This window comes from Anguilla anguilla, chromosome 9 (assembly GCF_013347855.1).
Source record: "Anguilla anguilla isolate fAngAng1 chromosome 9, fAngAng1.pri, whole genome shotgun sequence".
Taxonomy (NCBI): Eukaryota; Metazoa; Chordata; class Actinopteri; order Anguilliformes; family Anguillidae; genus Anguilla; species Anguilla anguilla.
The window spans coordinates 41,798,617-41,823,340 of NC_049209.1; the positions used below are offsets into that span (position 1 = coordinate 41,798,617).

Here is a 24,724-nt window from a genome sequence, read left to right on the forward strand (position 1 = left end):
TACATTTTAAATCAATATTTGTAATGGAAGATACTTTGTATAAAGTGATGTTTTGTGAATATTATTAGAATGTCAATTTAAGTTACGTTAAATGGATAATTCACTTTTTTGATATTTCAGTTGTAGTGTGCGCGTTTATGTTGGCCCGTTTTTATGTGAATTAAAGGATATTTTGGATACTTTCAGTATTATCTGCTGACCAGGTTGGGAAATTTAGTCTTAGAAACTGTAACTTGTGTTGTGGAAGGCAAAAGCAGAAGTCAGAAACCCACAGCGAAGCTCTTATATTAAATGTATTTCTGTCGTGTATGTCATACTTCTGTCTGTGCTTATGTAAGCATATCTACAACCAACAAAACTGTTTTGTGGATACCTATATGAATATTGGAGCCATCATTTAGGTCCTGAGCTAGATAATGAATTTGTGACACATCTGGAGCCTTTTCACTTCTGAGGTCTTTTCATTGTAATATATCCCTGTCTGCAATATGGATTTCAAGCCAATGTTACTTAGGGTTATATGAACTGGAACTTCAGCAAGAACCCTGAGCAATGCATAATAGCTTCATGGTATTACAAATCCTGTTCCCAATGCAGTGTCCAGACTTGGGTCAAATACGTATTTGTTTTGGATTCAAATACTTTTCTACACTTTACTGATCTTGTCTGGTGTATTGGAACCAATTAAATGCTCTCAAAAAGTGCTAACCCCGCCTTCTGGTCATATTGGCAAGCTCAATTACACCAGGCAAGATCCATAGAGCACAGAAAAGCATTTGAATAACCAAATACACGTTGGACCCAGGTCTGACAGTGTCACAGACCTAAAACTACTTAAGAAATGTATGTGTAAATTGAAAATTTTCTGTCTTATGTAAAACAATAGTGATGAAATGCATGTCCCCATTCAAATAATTTCCATTGGAAGCATCAGTGTCTTCAGTCAGGTGTTTGCCAAGTTGAGTTGCACCATATGGCCCGAACAAAAACCTCTTGTGAGAACTGCCTAATTTAGATCGGTTGAAAGCTCCACGAGTGGGCTACAGTTCAGACAATGGCCACTTGTCCACTTCACCCGCACTAGCCAGTGAGATTGCTAGCATGAGCCTAATGCACACTACCGATTTGATATAACATTACCAGCCGCCTTTATTTTCAAAACAAGTATATTTTGTGAAATATACATGAAATTCGGGAGAAAGGAACAAGTCTGGATCGCCGCTATAATCACATTTTGAAATATCAACAAATATCATTGTGGGAAATTGTAACACTTCCCCCGCAAATAACGCTGTTTTTTGTGTCAAAACCAGCTAGATGGCGCACCGCTTCTGCATTAACGTGATCAATGCCAGTTATCTATACCGGACATTGTCTATGTCGCGGACCGGCTTCAAGGTTTCAGTCTTGTTTAGTTTTGCTTGCAATGAGAGATCAAAGTCCTGATGATAGACAGACACTTGCCGCTGTAAAAGATTCAGCCTTATGAACCATCCAGGTGCCTTCACTATCTCTTCCACAGACCTACTGCTTCCTTCGTATGCAAAAACTTTCTCCTTACCCCTCTCAGCTGGCCCTGCCCTGCTTCTTCGTCCTCTCGCGATAGAAGACGGAACAGTTCCCCCGACCCAACATGGCTGAAGGTATGAGAATGATTTCTGAACATATTTACACCGCCTTACGATTCTTTGCCGCAGGTTGAAACGTTTTTATCATCGGTAGTGCATATAAGCATTTTCTGAATATTTCGCGCAAAAGTTTAAATAAGGAACGCATGATTTATTTCCGCTTCATTGTCGTAGTACGTCTTCTATTTCGTGAAGCTAACGGTTAGCCTGATAGCTAGTTAGCCACAGCTTGCTTCACACAGTCAGGTGGTGAATAGGGTGGTGTTGGTGCTGAATGCCACGGGATTTACTGGGCAGTTTTTCTTGCATGATTAACAACAAAAATGTACGAAAAAGAAACGGTGTGAATTAGCCTTCGGGTATCTTGTTTAAATGTTCTCTAATTTGAAGTCATCTTTCATTGCTGGTTATTATTTATTAAACAGTCATGTCCAGAATCCCCGCCTTTTTATTAATTTCAGCTATCACTACTGGCTAAAACGCACGTATTTTATAAAACTAGCTAACTAAAATATCTTGCAGCTATATTGAAACTATCCTGTGAGTTATTAGTTAAGTTGTTTAGTAGTCTCGGCTTGCATATTGGGCTATCTTTGACCTGCCAACGTAGCTAGCTAACTTGTTTGAGATCTTGATATTGCCAAACATCATCCTGTCTGTAACGCTAATTTAATTGTCATTTACGTTAGCTGGCTCGGATACACAGGATCTACATAGCGTAAGCTTAAGTATAATAGATACTTTTAGCCTAGTTTGTTGTTTTGATACCCAGCTATATCATCTTGTCTGCAAGCTAATTTAACCAACCAATAATACGGCATCATCAGTTGCCAGTATAGCCGGTGAACTGCAGCTATAGATAACGTTGGCCAGACTGCCAATCATTGTATTTAGCTTGCTTCGGGGATAATTCCATTCTGTGGAATAAATATGAAAAAATTGAACATTTGCATAGATAGCTATGAAGTGTAGACATTAAATTTCTAGCTAATTTTCTTTCTTGTTAATTGTTAAAAACGTATATTTCATTTTGCCAGCTATCTTAATTCGTTAACAGCAATGGCTGGCTATTTTACAAAGTATTTGTGTTCGTATAATGAGGGTTTCCTAGGCATCTTGCCAGCCAGAAGTCATAACGTCAACCCAAGATAGGGGTGGTCTGGCCTTAATCGCAAATTACCTAACGCCTAGGGTTGGTTATTCGACTAGGCGACTAAAAGCTTTAGCGAGTTACCACGACCATTTCCTGTTAATATTGCCTGTCCATTATGGCTCACCGTCCTGTTTCCTACTTCTCTCCTTTGAATTCGCTGGTTAGGTACTGCTCACAATTTTCCCATTGGTGAATTATGTGTTTAATATTCCTTAACTGGAAGATACAATGGATCAAATAACAATTAAAAAAAAAAATTAAATAACATTAATTATGACATTCCAAGGCAATTGCACTCATTGGCTGTGCAATTGGTCTTCTGTATTTTGCCTGTTTTATGTTAGCTTATGATTTTATTTATTTTTTTTACTACAAGATATGAAAGTGGAGGAGCTTGGTAGCTATATGTGCGTACCAGTTGCATGTAGTTACAGTACAAAACCTTATTCAACACTGCCACCGCATGAACTAAGAAGTCATTTAATTATATTTGGGAGCAGCCTATGATCCGCACTTTTTTAGGGTTATGCGTAGGTATGTCTTGATTCTAATCAGTCGTTGGTCTGGGAATTGTTAGCCAGGTCTGGCACAATTTCTTATACAAAGCAGCCTAGCTTCAGTTAAAACTATTGGACACAGCATCAGCCCAGCCTACATTTTTTCAATCACATCAGTCTTTTTAATCCCACGTAAGGAACGACATTTCGTTAGCGCGAAAGACGCCGGTGTCAGTTTAGTTTTTGTTGGCCGCCGCATTTCTTGCTGTCGCAGCATTTGTCTTTCCTGTAGATCCACTGGCGCAAGACAGCAGAGGTTTTCCTGCGATTTTCTCAGTTCCGCGCACACTGCTGAGCGCAGAGAGTAGCAGGAAATGTTTGGGCCTCCGAGTGGGAGGGGCGTGAACTGCCTCCTCAGCTGTTCTCCATAAACTGAAACTAAGGATGAGTTCAAGAAAAGGAAACTTGGAGCGGGCCTGGCTCCTGCCTCACTCGAGCAGCTTGGGGAATCCTGTCAACGCCGTTGTTTGTTGCTCTGCTTGTTGCTGTGGATGTAATTTCACTGATTACTGCCTTGCACCGTGTTATTATGCTCAGCCTGCCTCATGAAATTCTGAACGGCCTCATTTCCATGTAATTTTTTAATGAAAAAGTTAATGGTACTATTACAGATTTAGTTAGGCTAATTTGTTTTCTTTTTGGACAGTTAGTCATTTTACATGCAGTTCTACTGTGCAGCTGGATATTTACTAAAACAATATCTAGGTTATGAGTTTTACGTTAAGGAACAACCAGCAATTTCAACTTGTCTGTACCAACCGAGCCACTAATTATATCTTAAGAAAAGTGAGAATAAAGTAATCCAGTATCCATTCATGCAGGTTACAGGGCTCCTCTGTGCTGAAATTGGATGCTTATTCATTGTGAATGCCATTTCGTGATAAGTGTGATTTCTGCTCTGTATTCTGCCATTATGTTTGTATTGCCACTTTGTGTTTTATTTAGCCATCTGTGCCTGAATGAGACCCTGCCTTTATTTCTAATGTGGTCAGGACTCATTGGCTTTTAAAGGGAAATGTTGAATAGTTTTTCCAGTATTTGTTGAAACCATCTGTAATCCTGTCCACTTGCACCCCTGCTACCTGCGTGCACAGGGCTATTGCATGGCTGAGACTCGTATCATTTCAAATAACAGGTCTAGTATTTTTCTTAAATCGATATAAACTGTAATGCTATGCAATATGACAGGCCCGGTTGGTGAACTAAGGATTATGTATATGTACAATATAGCTAAGTACTTGGAGTCTGTGTTTATTTTTTTGAAGTGCCTTAGTGTCATTTATGAATGAACAGTGACAAGTTTAAAATGACTAATTTTCAGTTCAGTGCATAGCAAGAGCTGGAGTAATACATTCTGGAAACCTGGGAATTAACTTGGCTTTTTCGGCACGGATGTGTAATATAGCCTAGACCCCAGTTACTCAAATCGTGGCCCTCGAGGTCCAAGAACTGCTGGTTTTCCACCCTCCCTTTACCTGGGAGTCAGGTGTGATCACAGCCTGGCCAATCAGTAGCACTAATTGTTCAGTTAATTACCTGGGGGGAAAAGAAAACCAGGACCGGAACTGGATTTGAGGTCCAGATTTGCGTGTCCATGGCCTGTAGCGATTGTAGAGGACGGTCAGTCCGTGGCCCAGGCCCTGTGCTGCTTGGGCGTGCCGTGTTTGTGGGCACGCCCTTCGGGCGACGCGGCGCACCTTCGCGCTGGCCCTTTCTCAGCGGCTCTCTTTGGCTCTCCCACCCCAGAGGAGGTGGCCAAGTTGCAGAAGCACCTTGCCCTTCTGCGGCAGGAGTACGTGAAGATGCAGCAGAAGCTGGCGGAGACGGAGCGGCGCTGCGCCATGCTGGCGGCCCAGGCCAGCCAGGACAGCGGCAGCGAGTCCTTCATCGGCCGCCTGCTCACCATCGTGGGGGAACTCTACCAGCAGGACCAGTACAGGTGAGGGTCCCTACCTCAGAGCTTCTCCACCCTAGCTCCCCAGTGGTGGAGCGAACTCCCTGTTCCCCTACAAACTAGTCAGTCATTGTCCATCTTCCGCTGGGCCTGAAGACACATCTCTTCACTGTAACTGGACTAACTATCACTACTGTGCAGGGCACTCCCACTCTAGAATCGCTCTTATCACTTGCATCCTTCTAATTTGTTCATGTTACACTTGCACCTCTACCCAGCACTTGTATTGCACTTGTGTCATTATCTTTGTGTTGTTGCTCATTGTCTTGCCTCCTAGTTTGACTTACCAAAACTTTCTGACCTAGCCTAATGCTTACTGTGTGAACTGGACGTAATGTGTTCCTGGCTATGAATAACTGTTGCATAATGAATATTGTACCTTATGTGACCTGTGTATTATAGTTGTTCCAATGACTTTCGGTATGCACTTATTGTACGTCACATTGGATAAAAGTGTCTGCCAAATAAATGTAATGCAATGTTAATATAATGGGTGCTTGTCGCCGTGGCGACGCACATCTTCCCGCTGACTCATTTGTAGAATCGTTCAAGGAACGTCTCCTGTTAGGCGATTGGTTGCCTGATTTTTCTGACCAATCAAGGCAGCATATGGAGTTGGATATGAGGCTTTGTCTATGCAGTTTGACTTGGCCAAATAAAGAATCCACTCCATGTCAGTCACACTTATTGTAAAACAAACCTTTTATAACAATGTCACTTTCCACTGTATTTAGGGTTTACGGCTACCATCTTGAGCTCTAAATGAGCTGTAAGCCTGTTGAGTTGGGCTGTCTGTGGTGTCGTGTGGTTTCTGCAACGAGCCACAGCCTGAGGTGGTAACAGTTACAGCCACAGCATGTGCTTTTTTTGGAAGTAAGATTGGGAGCAAGGACACGAGTACAACCACGTTTGAGAAATAAAATTTGGGACGGAGACCAGACCGTAGATGTGCATTGAAATGCGTTTCTGTTCATCTGGCAGTGACCTGAAGGTGAAGGTGGGAGAGACGAGGTACAGCGCTCATAAGTTTGTGCTGGCGGCTCGCAGCGAAGTCTGGAGCCTGGCCAACCTGGCCTCCACGACGGAGCTGGACTTATCGGGTGAGTCATGCGCAAACACCGCGACCGTGAACCGCACCGCGATTCCCGCACCTTCCTCCCCTGACCGCACCTCTGCGCCCGCAGACGCCAACCCCGAGGTCGCCATGGCAATGCTGCGCTGGGCGTACACGGACGAGCTGGAGCTCAGCGAGGATGACGCCTTCCTGATTGACCTCATGAAGCTGGCCAACCGCTTCCAGCTTCAGCAGCTGCGGGAAAGGTAACCGTCGCCTCAATTTTGGTTTTGTATTTCCTCGTATGTGCTTCCCAGGTGGTTTATGGGCAAACTTTGGACTATGTCTGGGCTGTTACATGGACCTTCTGTATGCTCATCATTGCAGGTGATGCAAGTGTTTGGTTTATTTACTTTAAAAGTGCATGTACCGTGAATATAGTGCCTTGCTTGTCTCATCTGTCACATTGCTCTTGGACAGGTGTGAGAAAGGGGTGATGTCATCGGTGAACGTGAGAAACTGCATTCGCTTCTATCAGACGGCCGAGGAGCTAAACGCCACCACCCTGATGAACTACTGCGGCGAGATCATCGCCAGCCATTGGGTGGGGAGTCTTTCTTTCATTGCGTGTCTTCAGAAACAGAAACAAACAGAAAAACAAATATGGAAATATGATTTTTACTAGCTTTCTCCTCTTTTCTTGGTGGTGCACCTGTCATCTAGCCTAATCTATCTCAAGTAGATAGTTGAGTATATTCCTGACCATGACAAAGAGAGCTCTGATGTGGAGGGTGGCCCCAGTGAGACAGAAGCTCAAAGCCATGATGACATCATCTTGTCCAAAAATGGCAATATATCATGGTCCTCAATCCCTTAAGAAAGGCAAGGTAGAGTATAAACTGATTGAGAACATTATCAGAAGGTCCTCAGGGCCCACCCGATATGCAGAGTCACATGTCCAAGACATGAAGTCTGCTTTTGAGCTTCAGATGATGAACATGGTAGGGAGATGAGGGCTTAACAATCTAGGAGCTAGATGAAACGGGCCTGTATGCTTCACACGGGGCTGTTGCTTCTTGCTTGACTGTACATATCGAGTAATAAGGCTACTGTCTGTTATGTGAAGGCTGGACTGTTTTCCGTGCTGCTCTGTCACTGCCTACGGTTTGTGTCTTCTCAAGAGTTATTTCATTGATGGTTATGAAACAAGACCCGTGAAAAAGAATCTGCTCCCATTTGACATGTTTTGGACAGGTGGGTGGAGTACTTGCCATGTATTATAATCCAGTGTCTGAAGCCACTGAATATGATCACCTGCTCCTTTACTGTGGCCACTGTCTCTTCTGGCAATATAAGAATGTGTGTAAACACGCACAAGCACATGCGCACATGCACATTTTACTATTTTCTGCTGAATATTGATAAGTGAACGTGGTCTTGGGACCACAAAATACATTAGTAAGAGTAAACGTTATAGTTTTGAATTAGTAATATGTTATGCGGTATAGCTCTACATTCAATGAAAATCATTGTTTTATACTGATTGTTTCGTAATGTTAAAACCAGCTGGATTAAATTTGGGCTAGAGCTAGGTGTGTACTAGATTCTAAAACAATAGAATAAATTTTGCTGTATACTTTCACATGAGCGTCTCATTTGTAAGGTTCTAATTTTTAAGATTGATGTCAACTAGGTGCTAAAATCATGCAAGGTCCATGCTCGCATTTCAGTGTAGCAGTTGTGGCCAATTCACAACCAGTGAAATGTTTTAGTGTTAGTGGCTTGACATATCTAAGAATGTCCTTGTGTCAACTGTAGGAAAAATGTAATTATTTTTCACTTCAAAAGCTTTACAAAGCCATTTCTTTGCGTATGCTTTCCTTTGCTTATTTAAAAAATTTTTAAAAAATTTTTTAATAGGACCAAGATGTGTGTGAGCTCTAGGCCAGCACATTTTTTCTTTTTCAGACTGGTTCTAAAATGGCTGCTGTTCTGGCACCTGAGGGACTGTCTTTTCTGCATTTTTAAAAACAACTGAACATAAATCTTGAGTGGCCTCGGCCAGACACGGTGGAGGAATTTGGGCCAGACCACTTCTCTGGGTTACATTCACTGTTGGGAGAGAGCACACGTGCTTCTCCGTCCTCTAGCATAGTTAGCTGTTGCTCCTGCATTGTCTCTCAATCTTTAATTTATTAGCTGGATTACCTGCATTTGAATAGACAATCACTTTAAAGTTTAAAGGCTTTCGTACCTTTTGGTTTAAGCAATTGTGTCATCATTAACTTAAGAAAATGGGCCTTCAGACATATTTGAATGTATAATTCCACAATTTGTGTATACAAAAGAATCTTTAACAAAATTATGAATTGATACCTCATGCTAACTGTAATGTAGCCTTTATCGCAGAGTGCATTGCTGATGAGATGTTTTTCTTCCATGTATGCTCACAGGATGACCTGAGGAAGGAGGACTTCAGCACCATGAGTGCACAGCTGCTTTACAAGATGATCAAGTCCAAGACAGAGTTTCCTCTTCACAAAGCCATCAAAGTGGAACGGGAAGACGTGGTCTTCCTCTACCTCATCGAGATGGACTCGCAGGTATTGTCTTTACAGTCCAGCCCGAACAGTCAGTCAGCTAAGGAATGTGGCTGGTCACAGCCAAGCCTTATTGCAGGATTCCCTTAACCAATGAGCAGTTGCTGTACGTGTGTTGGTCATGCTGCTTAATTGCTATTGGTTGGATTTAAGTTTATTCATAGTGGCATGGTTTATGCCTGGACTGCCCTACCCTGTTCCTGGAGATCTACCATCCTATAGGTTTCATTTCAACACCCGATTCCACTAATTAGCAGCTCAATGAGATCTCTTTCTGTTAAATGAGGTATGCTTTGTCCGGGCTGGAGTAAGAACCTGCAGGACAGTAAATCTCCAGAAACAGGGTTTGGCAGCCCTGGTTTATGTTTTGTTTTAGCCAGTATTTTCACCTGTAGCACATTATACTTTCCAAAGCAAGTCCAATAAGTTATGTCTTCAAACCCAAGTGCTCTGTATCTTCACACAGCTAGGAACTGGATGTCTTAATCAGCATATTCTTACATTGTGTTTCTGATCATGTATGGAACGCCTCAGGTGATGTTTTGGTGGTCCTAAAGATACAAGCAGGCAGGCTCAAGCAAGTGTAATGATTACCTGCAGTTACAATGTTCTCTGTTGACCTTCAGTCACTAACAGATCAAAATGAGCTTGTAAGTGTCTTTAAAACCAAGAGCGGTAGAGTCATTTCTCACACAGAGCCTGCGGATGCAATGAAACATGGGGACACACTGGCCTTGTTCAGCTGTGGCTTATTCATTGTCAGGCACTGCCTGATGTATGCTCTCTCTTAGTGTTCACAAGTCCATGGTTTCTGAATGCTCTGTCTGCTTGTGGTTCATTTTGGTCACACTGGTTTATTTCTAGAACTGATTGCAATCACTTAGGCCAAGAACAACAGGTTCAGCTAATCTTTCTCTGATCTCTGACAGAAGCGCCTGTTTTGGCTGCAGGCTTGTTTCTGTTTGACCCCTTTACACCTAGCATTAACGTGCGTCATGTATACAGATTGTATCTACACTTCCTGGCCAAAAAAACAGTTGCACACACTAATATTTTGTTGGGCCGCCTTTAGCTTTGATTAATTTTATTGATTTATGCGGCAATGAAATGAAGTCAGCTGAGTACCTGAATGTACTGAATGACCAGGTTATCCCATCAATGGATTTTTTCTTCCCTGACGGCACGGGCATATTCCAGGACGACAATCCCAAGATTCATCGGGCTCAAATTGTGAAAGAGTGGTTCTGGGAGCATGGGGAATCATTTTCACACATGAATTGGCCACCAAAGAGTCCTGACCTTAAGCCCATTGAAAGTCTTTGGGATGTACTGGAGAAGACTTTATGGAGTGGTTCAGCTCTCCCGTCGTCAATACAAGATCTCGGCCAAAAATTAATTCAATTCTGGATGGAAATAAATGTTGTGACGTTGCATAAGGTTGTCGAAACAATGCCACAACGAATGCAGGAGACTTTTTTTTTTGGCTAGGCAGTGTTGATGTGATTTAGCCAGATTACGTTTACACCTGGCATTAACATGCATCTCGTATCCAGATTGAATCTAGATGTGATTTGGTCGGATTACATTCACACCTGGCTTTAACATGTGTCTCCACTGTCTGCACTAAGATCCGATCACGATCCAAAGTCACTTCCAAGTCAAACAACCGCAGCTCTCCTGAGGTTGCGAGTACCTTAGAAAGATATAGTAACGAACTTGCAGACATTACTTTGTCTGCAATAAAAAATGGGTCCCTTAAGAGATAACGGTGGCCATCTGAGAAGCTACACGAACACGTATTTCCGATTATGTAGTTGTTACGTGTGGATTGAAGACCCATCTGCATTTACACCTGTGTTCAGCGTGGTCACAGAGTGTCCCGGACCACCTCCTGAGGTGGCTTAGGCGATCAGATCACAGTCTGTCCTCCATGCGTCTTGGGAACATTTACACTGGTATTTGTACGTGGTTGAGTGCTGTCCCATTGCTGTCCGATCACCCGAGGTGTTGAATGACGGCGGTTGGTAAAGGGGGTCTCAGACTCACTCTCCGGCCCTCTGCCCCCTGTCCCTCAGCTGCCGGGGAAGCTGAACGAGCTGGACAACAATGGGGACCTGGCGCTGGACCTGGCCCTGTCGCGGAAGCTGGAGAGCATCGCCACCACGCTGGTCAACAACAAGGCCGACGTGGACATGGTGGACCAAAGCGGCTGGAGCCTTCTGCACAAAGCCATCCAAAGAGGTGCGCCCGTCTGGCCCGAAGCGCTCGCCGTTAGCGTAGCGAGCTACGCCGTAGTCTGGAGCTGAGTCCCGACTGCGCCAGTGCAGTCTGCGATGCACGATCGGCCGTAGCTTCACCCAATCAGGGGAGGTTTAATTCGGCTAGGATTTCTCCTCTGCCCAAATTAGGACAGGCTTGCTAATCTGATTTGTTGTTCAAAATTGGGCAATGAAGTAAAAATAGAGTGTAAAATCCCTGTGGTAGTTGAGAATCAGTTATGAGTGTACAGTTCTCTCTCTGTTGGCGTTACGACATATTCAATGTCCAGAATTGCTAAGTTTATGCAGAGTGATGTCTGGCTTAAACATGATAGTGGAGAAGGTGTGAGGTTGATCGAGCCAGGACGCCCGCACCCCTTCTCTGAACAGCCAATGCCGATCCTTCCCTCTGACCACAGGTGACGAGTTCGCCTCCACCTTCCTGATCCGCCACTCGGCCCAGGTGAACGCGGCCACGGTGGGGGCGGTGGAGACGCCCCTGCACCTGGTCTGCTCCTTCAGTCCCAAAAAGCACTCCGGGGAGGTGATGAACGGCATGGCCCGCATCGCCGAGGCCCTGCTCAAGACCGGGGCCAACCCCAACATGCAGAACAGCAAAGGCAGGCGAGTACGGGGTGCCGTTAGCGGCCGGCTAGCACGCGCAGGCCTGCTGCACTGCTTTGGGTTTTCTGGAAGTTTCTGTAGTGAGTGACCTGTGCTTTTTTTTCTTTAAGCAACCCTCCATTTTAGGATTCTCCCAAGTACAGGTGCTCTTTGACTGAATGTATCTCCATTGAATGCAGTTTGTGCTCCGATATTGAGATTTGTGTTCCTACGTTGTCCGCAGAACCCCTTTACATGAAGCGGTGGTTTCTGGGAATGAGCCCGTCTTCAACCAGCTTTTACAGTGCAAGCAGTGAGTATCACGGTGGCCTATACTGGTATGGTGATTTCTCCAACGTGAAGAGACTGGACCAATTTAAATCCAGTGACTTTACTGTTCTTTACTTAACCTTTTTGTCTGCACTTTGTAAATCTTTTTCAACTAGAGCATCTGCTCAGTGATTGGATGTAAATGTAATGTGATGTTTCCTGGGGTGTCAGACGTGTGCTAGCATGTAGTGCTGCAAACTGACTAGGAATGGGCATCATTAGGATTTTATTGATACTGGTATTGATACCGAAATTACCTGTTGATACTCTTATCGATACTACTCTCCATAATATGGAGACTGTTATGTTGTGAAAAGACTGAACTTATTTTCTTATTATTTTTGGCAGAACATAACTATAGTTCTTGAGCTTTTCACAAGCTAACAAATATATCTCTGGAAGAGGGGTGGTAATTGGGGTCCAGGGCCCTAGTCGTGTCCCTACAGTGGAAAAAAATGGTAACAACCAGAAGTGATACAAAATGAGTTCCCTGGTCGCCAGTACAGGGTTGCACCAGCTCACATTAAGTTCAGACTTATCCCAGTTCAGCGTTTCCTCCACGTCGAGGCACCGCATGCGGTGTTGAGCGCTGACCCTTGTGCTCTCCTGGCCAGGCTTGACCTGGAGCTGAAGGACCATGAAGGGAGCACAGCCCTGTGGCTGGCCCTCCAGTACATCACCGTGTCTTCCGACCAGTCGGTCAACCCCTTCGAGGACGAGGCGCCGGTGGTCAACGGCACGTCCTTCGACGAGAACAGCTTCGCGGCCAGGCTAATCCAGCGAGGCAGTAACCCGGACGCCCCCGACGCCACCACGGGTACTGACTCCGCCTCTCGCGTTCGTGTGCCCGCACCTCCCAGCTGGTTCTTATGCCCTGCGAAAGAGAGCATTGTGTAATTTATCACCGGTGGACAGTCCAGGGTTTATGTGTTTGTTACGCTTTCCCAAGCGGCACATGGTTTAGTGCTACTCGTTTGTAATAGTGTGTTGTATCAGAATAAATGGCTGATGTAATAATGATTGTACGGATAGTAATGTTAAAAGGTTTTTGGATAGCCGGTAGGAGTGTTGCATGGGTGATGTCATTCTACAGTAACTTGCACGGGTGATGTCATTCTACATTAGCTTGCATAGGTGATGTCATTCTACAGTAACTTGCACGGGTGATGTCATTCTACATTAGCTTGCATAGGTGATGTCATTCTACAGTAGCCTGCATGGATGATGTCATTCTACAATAGCTTACAGTTTTTAAATCCACCCCCTCAGGGAACTGCCTCCTTCAGAGAGCGGCGGGAGTGAGAAACGAAGCCGCCGCCCTCTTCCTGGCCACCCACGGGGCCCAGGTCAACCACACCAACAAATGGGTACGCCGCGCGTCTCTCGAACCGCTAACCGTAAAACACGCCCCGCCCCTCGTCTCGTACGCCGGTTAAAACCCCCCCCCCGTGTGCCCGTCCCTCCCGCAGGGCGAGACCCCGCTCCACACGGCCTGCCGCTACGGCCTGGCCAACCTGACGGCCGAGCTGCTCCAGCAGGGGGCCAACCCCAACCTGCAGACGCAGAAGGCCCTGCCCGAGGAGGAGCGGGGGCAGGGCGTGTACCTGCAGAGCCCCCTCCACATGGCCATCGTCTACAACCACCCCGACGTGGTGTCCGTCATCCTGGAGCAGAAAGGTAGCGTCGCGCGCGCTCCGGAAACGCTTCGTTCTTACGAGGAGATAACCGCTCTGAATGGCTGATGTTTGCCCTTTTTCAGCCAATGCCCTCCACGCCACCAACAACCTGCAAATCATCCCTGACTTCAGCCTCAAAGACTCTGTGGACCAGACTGTGTTAGGCCTGGCCCTCTGGACAGGTAGGCTTTATGTTACTGAGAATTATTTAGATTTCATGGGTTTAATGACAAAAGTAATTTACCAAACTACCACTACGCTAATACTACTATGCTACTACTACTAGTACTAGTACTTGTACGAGGACTACTACTGCTACTACTACTAGTACTACTACTAGTACTAGGACTACTTTTTATTTTTTTTTATTTTTCTAGTACTACTATAATCTTATATGTTGTTTACATATAGATATCTGCAAGTTAAGCCTGAATTTTTCTTTAATAGCAAGCTGAATGCTGATCTGTCTTTCTCTCTGATCAGTAGTTGCAATCATGGGCCTGGGATTAAGGCACAATAAACCTGAAGGATCCTGTAATGATGTGTGAAAATGATTTATTGCCTTTTTTTAAAGCCCCGATGCTCACTCGCTTTGCTGTTGTCAGGCATGCACACGATAGCCGCCCAGCTCTTGGGCTCGGGTGCGGCCATCAACGACACCATGTCCAACGGGCAGACCCTGCTGCACATGGCCATCCAGAGGCAGGACAGTAAGAGCGCCCTCTTCCTGCTGGAGCACCAGGCCGACATCAACGTCAGGTGCGTCCCGATCCGCAGCGTTTCTACGCTGGCTAACACGTGCTGAACGCAGATAGCTTGTCAGTGTTGTGCAGCATATACATTTCACTTGAGAAAAGTAGCCGGTACAAGACTACTTTCTTTCTGTGGATGTGCATTCTGCAGTCTTTGATATAGCATTTTTACCGGTGTCTAATTAGATCAAATAAGGCCGTAGGGCAGGTATACTCAGACCTGGCTCCTAGGCCAGTAGTGGTGTTGGTTTTTATTCTTCCCTGCTAGTCAGGACTGATTTACACCTGTGACACCAGGTGCAATAATCTCTGGCCAATCAGTGGCATAAATCCAGACCTGGGTCAAATATGTATTTTTCGGGATCAAAATACTTTTCTACGCTTTACTGATCTTGTCGGGTGTGTTGGAACCAATTAAATTCTCTCAAAAGGTGCAAACCCCGCCTTCTGGTCATATTGGCAGGCTCAGTTACACCAGGCAAGATCAATAGAGCACAGAAAAGTATTTGAATCCAAAACAAATACGTCTTTGACCCAGGTCTGCATCAATCAGTCGGCTATCGGGTAGAAAAGAAAACCAGCAGTACCAGTGGCCTCGTGGGCTGGATTTGAGATTCCCTGTCTTAGGGGGGTTGGTTTTGGGAGCTGGTGTCTAACGCTGACGTGTTTTTCGGCAGGACCCAGGACGGTAAGACGCCGCTGCAGCTCGCCATCAGCAACCAGCTGCCGCTGGTGGTGGACGCCATTTGCACGCGCGGTGCCGACATGGCGGTGATGGACGAGAAGGGGAACCCGCCTCTGTGGCTGGCCCTGGAGAACGGCCTGGAGGACATCGCCTCCACTCTGGTGAACCAGCCGCCTCCTGCCTCCTCACGCTGTCAATGGGACCAGTGGCTCTGGAAAGCTGCTGCTTTGCAGGGGACTGTGTGGAGTCCATTCTGGTTCCAGCAGTTGTGTTTAGAGTGGCAGGTGACATCGGTCAGGAAGGCACTAAACTGAAGCCACAGATTGCTCGCTTGGTTAATGATCAGTAACATTCTGCTGGAAACATATTCAAATGTTAAATGCGTTGGACTTGGGCCAGCAAGTAAATCGGAGTTAAAACCATATAAGGCGTCTAGTCAGTCTGAGCACTGTGTGGCTTTAGCTGGGGCCTGTAGCCTTTCAGGTTGAAAAATGAACCTGTTTGTGTAACGGACTTGAAGTAGATGGAACTGAGCCTTGAGCAAATGATTCACTCTGTCATATGAGTGTAAGTGAGCGCAAAAGCGATCCACTTCTGTCAGTGCTCCTGCAAGACCACTGAGCAAATATTCAAGAGATACATTGCTTGCTTAGTGCTCAATCATTATTGTTTGCCATAAAGATAGATGTAAGCCAGCAGTTTTATTGTCTTTACTTGTCCCAGATGTGAATGCGTAGAGCCTTTTTAATACTTGTCATTCTTGACATCACGCTTCTTGCCAGTTCAGTAGAAATGAAATTAACAGCAATAAACATTTAAATGTTGAATATCAGCACAGGTTAAATGGATTGTTCAGAATTGCAGGTTTGAGGAGGAGCTGGTGTGTGTGCTGTAAGAGCAGGTGATCTCACTGTTGGCTCCGCCCCTTGTCTCTGCAGGTGAGGCACGGCTGCGACGCCACCTGCTGGAGCGCAGGGCCGGGAGGCTGCCAGCAGACGCTGCTCCACCGCGCCATTGACGAGAACAACGAGAGCATGGCCTGCTTCCTCATCCGCAGGTGTGTCCCGCGTTCCCACTCTGTCCCGCATTCCCGCTCTGTCCCGCATTCCCGCTCTGTCCCGCGTTCCCACTCTGTCCCGCGTTCCCACTCTGTCCCGCGTTCCCGCTCTGTCCCGCGTTCCGGCTCTGTCCCGCGTTCCGGCTCTGTCCCGCGTTCCCGCTCTGTCCCGCGTTCCCGCTCTGTCCCACGTTCCCGCTCTGTCCCATATTCTTGCTCTGTCCCGCGTTCCCGCTCTGTCCCACGTTCCCTCTCTGTCCCGTATTCCCGCTCTGTCCCGTATTCCCGCTCTGTCCCGTATTCCCTCTCTGTCCCGCGTTCCCGCTCTGTCCCGTATTCCCGCTCTGTCCCGTATTCCCTCTGTCCCGCGTTCCCGCTCTGTCCCGTATTCCCGCTCTGTCTCGCGTTCCCGCTCTATCCCGCGTTCCCGCTCTGTCCCGTATTCCCACTCACTACCAGATACCTTCTCTGTCCCGCATTCCTGCTCTGTCCCATATTCCCACTCTGTCCCGTATTTCCACTCACTACCAGATACCTTCTCTGTCCCGCATTCCTGCTCTGTCCCACGTTCCCGCTCTGTCCCGCGTTCCCGCTCTCTCCTGGCATTCCCGCTCACTCCCACATTCCCACTCTGTCCTGCATTCCCGAATGGAAGTATTTGGACGTGTTTTGGGAAATTGCATACAGCCATTAATGAGTCCTTCTGCTATTTATTCTTACCAGGGTAGTATCAGCCTTTAAAATCTTTTTTCCACCTCATATTTGAAATACCTGTTTACAGCCAATGGCAGTAATCCAGCTGACTTAGTGCATTTTTTTTTTCATGGCAAATGGACACTGCTATCAAAGCAGTGTGGCTTTATTGCTTTGAAACGATCCCCTGGGGATCTCCATTGTTTTTGGAAAGAGCTGAGAGCAGTGCTCTGCTCTGCTGACCCAACAGCTGTTTTCACATCTGTTTACTTTGATCAACTGAGCCCCTGCATTCCCGCCATGACGGCCCGTTGAAAGTGTGAGAATATAATGTTTCAATTAAATAAAGGCATAACATTTTCGAGTCACTGATAGGGCACATCAGTCCGTAGTCAAGCTGTAGTCAAGCTTGATGCAGACAATTACGTTCATTCGGTTAAGACGATGAAACATACACATTTTAGTGTTTTGGAATATTGCTTGGGAACTGAAACAAGTCTGAGCCAAGTTAACGCTTAATGCTGCACCTAAGGGGCGGGGGTGGGGGGGAGGGGTTATTGTGGACTATCCACATTCAGCAGGAAGATTTTATATATTAATTGAAACAGCTGTTCATATTGTACCTTGCACCTAGGAGTATTCATAACATGCAGAGTCTATTTATATATCATTAATCACCATTGGGTGGTTTGTCACAACTTATTTATTTCACTGTCATGTTTAAAAATATCCTCATAAGGACCTGGTCTCTAGTCTTGGACCTGATGAGACAAATGAGCATCAGTCCACATGGACTGTTGACAGAACCCATCACAATTGTAACCGTAAGCAAATGGCTTAAATTATTTAGTGAAACAGAGTGCACTTATGCAGTACACGCCTGATTAGTCTAGGCAGTGTCTCCATTAGATGGCACTACATGGCCAAAAGTATGTGGACGCATGTTCATCTAACATCTCATCCAAAATTGTGGGCATTAATATGGGGTTGGTCCACCCTTTGCTGCTATAGCAACACTCTTCTGGGAATGCTTTATACTAGATGCCGGAGCATTGCTGAAGGGATTTACTTCCATTCAGCCAGCGGAGCATTAGTGAGGTTGGGCACTGACTGGGCAATTAGGCTTGGCTCACTGTTTGCTTTCCAATTGATCCCAAAGGTGTTGGATTGAGGTCAGGGCTCTGTACAGGCCAGTCAAGTTCTTCCACACCAATCTCGACAAAAGCGTTTCTGTATGGACCTCGCCGTGTGCCCAGGGGCACTGTCATGCTGAAACAGGAAAGGGCCTTCTGCAAACTGTTGCCGCAAAGTTGGAGGCACAGAATCATCTAGAATGTCATTGCATTAAGATTAGCCTTCACTAGAACTAAGAGGCCTAGCCCAAACCATGGAAAACAGCCCCAGACAAAGGGATGTCCAGATACCTTTGGTCATATAGTGTAGCTGTGATTGATGAAAGGGCGAATGTTGATTGGGGTTACCATGGCGCTGACCCCATGTGACCGTCGCTCCTCTCTCCAGCGGGTGTGACGTGAACAGCCCGCGGCAGCCGGGGCCTAACGGCGAGGGGGATGAGGAGGCACGGGACGGACAGACGCCCCTTCACCTGGCCGGGAGCTGGGGCCTGGAGGAGGTGGTACAGTGCCTTTTGGAATTCGGGGCTAACGTCAATGCACAGGTCAGTCCACCACGAGCAGATTTTTGATTCCCTACAGAAATTCCTTTGGATGTCCATTGTGAGCTGCTGAGTGAGAAAATGCTTGTAAATGGCATTATATGAAAACTAAGATCGACTTAGTGATATCGAATAAGTATTGCAGCTTTAGTTGCTTGCCTGTAATGAAATTGATTTATTTAAACGCTCTGGATGAGCAGTTCTCGCCATGTAGATCCACCAACAGTTAAACCGCCTGTGGATATCTTGGCACCACAAGTTTCATTGTAATTAAAAATATTGAATGGCTGTTTCCTTAAACGTTAATTTCATTTTAGAAGTCTATAAACAAAGAGACAAGCTACTCTTCTCAGTAGAACAGATACTCTATAGTTACTTTGGACAAAAGGTGTTTTGGAGGATGGCCATTGGTTGAATCTATCGAGGAAGGTCTTGGTAGGCTGCCATTGTATTCACAGGAAATGCTGTATGAAGGCACTTTTCTTCAGGATTGGACTTATTCCCAGAAATGAAAATGGGTTAATGTTTATTGATACAGGCTAAGCTTTTTCATTCAGTGGTTCTTCTCGATTGTTCGATGCCATCCCTTCATTTGTTGCAAGGTTCAATCACAACATATCAATTCCATTTGGGTATCCTTTGCCCATACACATTCAAGGGGAAATATTCATATTCAAAATGAATGCTTAGTTTCGAGGGCACGTGTTGTTTTTCTCTGCAGAATGATTAGCAGTTGACCTTACAGTTACAATGAACTTCTAGCTAATTGGGATTTATATTTATCAGGTGTTCTGTAGATGAAAGATATCAGAATTTGAAAATGAATTCCAGAGGGAAAAGTTTATCTCATTAAGTTTCTGACCCTTGCTGGGCTGAAGCAATGAAGCCTCTTGTAAAACCCATTTGGGCTTCTAGCAGACCAGTCCTTGGTGCCTTATAAATTAATGGAGGAAGGAGAGGCCCACGCTGGCGTTGAATTTGTATGTCAACCTCCCCCCAGGACGCGGAGGGAAGAGCGCCCGTCCACGTGGCCATCAGCAACCAGCACAGCGTGATCATCCAGCTGCTCATCTCGCACCCGGACATCCGGCTGAACGTGCGCGACCGGCAGGGCATGACCCCCTTCGCCTGCGCCATGACCCACAAGAACAACAAGGCCGCCGAGGCCATCCTGAAGAGGGAGCCCGGCGCGGCCGAGCAGGTGAGGGGAGGGGCTAAACGCTACCGCCCGGACCCGAAATGGGCCGAGTTTTTCCACGCAGGACACCAAGGGGTTATTGTGGCATTATTGTGGCGGAATTGTTCAGTTGCGTCATTAGTTGTGTCTGAATTTGCCTAAATAAGTTTGACAATATAAGATTTCTGTTCATTTGTTTCCAACCAGACATCACTGATAACAGGTTAATGTGTGTATATTGTATTGTCATTGTCATGCCCTCCCTTTTACAATCACTCTCTAATTCTGAAAGCATTGGAAATGTGACTGGGCGCTTAGCTTTAGCAGAGGTCAGCTAATGAGCATTGGGAGACTGTTTTCTGTAGCTCAAATTTCTGTCCTGTTCTTTTGCTTCTCGCAGGTGGACAACAAAGGGCGGAACTTCCTCCACATAGCCGTGCACAACTCGGACATCGAGAGCGTCCTCTTCCTCATCAGCGTCCAGGCCAACGTCAACTCCCGGGTCCAGGACGCGGCCAAGCTCACCCCCCTCCACCTGGCCGTCCAGGCCGGCTCCGAGATCATCGTCCGTAACCTGGTAATGGCTCCGGCCCCGGCAGAGCTGCCGCCAGACCCGCGGGTCGCAAAGCAGCAGGCCAGCGAGCCGCCCCAGAACTGCAGCCAGCCAATCAGGAGCATTAGTCAGGCAGTGATGAGCACGAGTCAGACGCTTACTGAAGAAAGACTGGCCCCAGTCAATGAAGAGTATTAATCAGACACTTAATCACAAGCCTTGTGTCATCCTGTGGCTTTGTTCTTTCCTACCATTCTGGTTATAAATTGACCAATAGGTAGATAACATATCTGCAGAGAATAGCGTGCCTGTCTGTGTTGAGGAAAATCAATCAAAATCAAGCGTTTATCTTCCTGGCTTTTCACCTGGATAAGGTTAAATGTTTTGAATATAAAAGAAAGAAAATGGTATCATGGTAATGAGACATTCGGGCCATCCAGTTTCTTTGTTGTGCCTACTGTGTGACGTAATCAGTGCGCGGGACTAAAGACAGGTGTGAATGAGGATGTGAGAGCCAATCAGACGTGCCCGTCTTTGTGTGCGCCCGTCTGCAGCTGCTGGCCGGAGCCAAAGTGAACGAGCTGACCAAACACAGGCAGACCGCCCTGCACCTGGCGGCCCAGCAGGACCTGCCCACCATCTGCTCGGTGCTGCTGGAGAACGGCGTGGACTTCGCCGCCGTGGACGAGAACGGAAACAACGGTGGGAACGTGGCCCGCGGGCCCCGCCTCCTCTCCCCTCTTTACATGTCACCCGTTATGTCTGCAGGGCAGCTGAGGCAGCATGCCTTCGACAACAGCTGGAAGATAGCATTAGTTTTCTGTTGCGCTTCCAAGCGTCACCATAGTAACAGTAGAATCTTACGACTGTAAATCTGATTTAATGCAGAAAATCACTTACTGTTATCCCTTGCCCCTTACATTTGAGGCATTATGTGCATCACCTGTAGGTAATTTCCTTAGATAAGGGAAAATCATCTAGTAAAACCTTGGAGAGTGTCCATACGTAGCCTTACTGAGCCCAAAGGGAATTGCCCTTAGTTACGTAGCCGGTGTCGTCCCGCAGCTCTCCACCTCGCGGTGATGCACGGGCGCCTCAGCAACGTCCGGGCCCTCCTCACCGAGTCCAACATCGACGCGGAGGCCTTCAATCTCAGGTGGGGCTTTCATCCGCGCAGCCGTCTTGCATGCTTTTCCAAAATGCATTCCTCTCCAGGTGCCAATATTCATCTTCCTTCTGATAATACTAGGTGATCTTTCCTACTGTCGTTCTTGTATCGTCGTGAACAGGAGCCCACACTTAACCTGTTCTAATGCCTGGGCAATAACTCAAGTTATATATATTTTCTTCTCCTGTATTTCCATGCTAAAGTCTCACTGGGCTAATCCATAATGTGAGCCCAGTGTTCTCTCTCTCTGCCTTGAATAGCATTATGTACATTTGAATTAAAGTCTACAGTTTCTGAAGTGTTTCGGTTTTTTGTAGCAAGGAGGTGAGATCCCTCAGTGATCATTAGTGGGGGTGTTCCTGTAAGCACGTTGTCGTTGCAGGGGTCAGTCACCCATGCATGTCTTGGGCCAGTATGGCAAGGAGAATGCGGCAGCCATCTTTGAACTGTTCCTGGAGTGTATGCCTGAGTATCCTCTGGACAAACCCGACAGTGAAGGGAACACAGGTAAGAGAACGGTAGTGCTGTTCACCGTGTGATTTTTCTACCTGAGTATTGTCGATTCTGTCAGGGCAGTTATTATGACACTGTAGAGTGTTTTTATGATAATAATACGATGCTGTCTCTCTCGATTACAGTGCTTCTGCTGGCATACATGAAAGGAAACGCTAACCTCTGTCGGGCCATCGTGAGGGCTGGGGCTCGGCTGGGTGTGACCAATAACCAGGGCATCAACATCTTCAACTACCAGGTCGCCACCAAGCAGCTGCTCTTCAGACTCCTAGGTGAGTTACTCACTTTACACTGCTGGCCATAGAGGGCTCTGTTATGGTCAGCATTGCATTGAAATCTACACTACATAGCCAAAAGTATGTGGACACCTGACATTCAACATCCCTTGCAAAATTATTAATATGGGGTTGGTCCACCCTTTGCAGCTATAACAACCTCTATGCGTCTAGGAAGGCTTTATACTAGGTGTTGAAGCATTGCTGCAGGGTTTTGCTTCCATTCAGCCAAAAGAGCAGTGAGGTTGGGCACTGATTGGGCAATTAGGCCTGGCACGCAGTTGGCTTTCCAATTGATCCAAAAGGTGCTGGTTGGAGTTGAGTTCAGGGCTCTGTGCAGGCCAGTCAACTTCCTCCACTCCGTTCACAACAAAATCATTTCTATATGGACGTCGAAGTCTGCCCAGGGACATTGTCATGCTGAAACAGGAAAGGGCTTTCTCCAAATTGCTGGGGAAGCACGGAATCGTCTAGAATGTGAATGTATGCTGTAGCATTAAGGTTTGCCTTCCCTGGAATTAAGGGGCCTAGCCCAAACCATGAAAAACAGCCCCAGACTAAAGGGTGTCCAGATACGTTTGGTCATATAGTGTATTCTATTAGACCTAGTTGCAGTGATGGACTGCCGTGGTCACATGACCTTCACATTGGTCATTAGACCTTGATAGCCAAGCGCTTGCAACATTTCTTTTTTCTCTCCCACGTCTCTGGAAGACATGCTGTCCAAAGAACCACCATGGTGTGATGGATCAAACTGTTACGAATGCATTGCGAAGTTTGGCGTCACCACTCGGAAACATCACTGGTGAGTTCTAAAAGTTGGGCCTTCAGTGACCTCTTAAACGATTGTCGTTGTGGTTTTAACGAAGTTGATATGCTTCACAAAGGTAATGTAGAACTTCGTGGAGTGAACGTTTCTGCAGAGATGTTTGGGCAAGACTTCCTCTGCTGCCCTTTTTTTTTGCGGTCTTGGAAATCGTGAAGCCCTTTGGAAATAGAATTTCCACTTTATAACAACTGGGCATTTTGAAATGGATTAAATTGATTGATTTATTGCAGAGACACTAGCATAATATGTTTTGGATAGGGAACATATCTGATAAAGGGGTTGTGTGTTTATTGATTGACATTAAGCTACACATTTCAGGAAGTGTAAGTTTTCTAAATAAGTCTCATGTGTAAAAAAACCCCAATGTATTTAGCTTCTTTGGCGCAACTTCTGTGCACAAATCATCGCCTTCCTAAACCCTTGTGAATCTCTTCTGTCCGGTTCCAGTCGCCACTGTGGACGCTTGCTCTGCCACAAGTGTTCCTTGAAGGAGATCCCCATCATCAAGTTTGACCTGAACAAGCCAGTGCGGGTGTGCGACATCTGCTTCGACGTGCTGACTCTGGGGGGGGTGTCGTAATACCCGCCGGAACCCGCGTCCTTCACTCCGGGCCCCACCGGCCTGGAGGACCCCACGGGCCGTCCTCAGAGAAGCCTGGGGAAACCCTGGACCACTACTTCTGTACTATTCCAGTCTTTCAAAATTATATGCGTTATAGTGGACTTTCAAGTAGAATTTAATAGTCTGGTCTGGTGATCAAAGTAATTGTGTGAGGAGAAAAATAAAAGTCCAATGGCTCCTTGACAGAGCTGGTTGGGGGAGTTTTGCAAAGGGGTGGGGGGGCTGTGTGTGTGTGGGGGGGGGGGGGTGAGGGGTGTAAGGGGTTAATCACCCCTACTATTGATGGGGAGTACTTAAGAATCTTGAAAGTCACATAATGGTCAAAATTAAACATTGAACCTTACCTGCCAGTAAGATATACCTAAAATGTTTTGGGTATTACATTCTGGTTAAAAGGTGATTCCAAAACCTGAACCCTAAAAATTGAGCTTTAATTTAAAATTATAACTACTCTAATTATAGGCCCCTTTGAACTAACGATTTAGTGGTTGCAATACTGATAAGACACTAAAAAAGATACAGAAGTACAGTATATAAAAATGCACCATCACCAGAATCCTTTGCAGTGCTTACTATATCTTGCTTTTAAAATTAAAACTTTAAAGAAACATGGTATAATGTCCATGGAATGGAAATAACGCATCATCAGTGGACTATTATTAATTTACTCTTAATGTACTCTTTTCTGTGCTATATCACATGAATCATACACTTATTAAATAATGGCTCATTTGTTTGCTCATCTCCAGTCAGTGTGACCCAGTTTCTAGCTGTGTATGGGAATATTCCAGAATTGGGAATTAGTTCTGGAAATACAGAGTAACCAATCCTAGCCTTTTGATAATGAGACTAAAACTTTAGTCTTCATTTGTTGCTCACATTTTAAACATGACATCACGTTTTCCCCAGGTC

General features: G+C 46.0%; 1 protein-coding gene across 1 annotated transcript; it reads left to right on the forward strand.

Annotated features, from left to right (window-relative positions):
* The first annotated feature begins 1,633 nt into the window (after positions 1-1,633).
* On the forward strand, positions 1,634-23,995 carry ankfy1 (ankyrin repeat and FYVE domain containing 1). The gene is made up of 25 exons (XM_035434436.1): positions 1,634-1,643; positions 5,085-5,277; positions 6,274-6,392; positions 6,477-6,612; positions 6,827-6,950; positions 8,800-8,949; positions 11,022-11,187; positions 11,624-11,828; positions 12,052-12,120; positions 12,752-12,954; positions 13,407-13,504; positions 13,607-13,814; positions 13,897-13,995; positions 14,419-14,572; positions 15,243-15,411; positions 16,189-16,307; positions 18,522-18,678; positions 19,676-19,876; positions 20,253-20,429; positions 20,960-21,107; positions 21,471-21,561; positions 21,956-22,080; positions 22,212-22,358; positions 23,076-23,166; positions 23,638-23,995. The coding sequence occupies exons 1-25, from the start codon at positions 1,634-1,636 to the stop codon at positions 23,768-23,770; spliced, it is 3,492 nt and encodes a 1,163-aa protein (XP_035290327.1). The 3' UTR covers positions 23,771-23,995.
* The last annotated feature ends 729 nt before the right edge of the window (positions 23,996-24,724 follow it).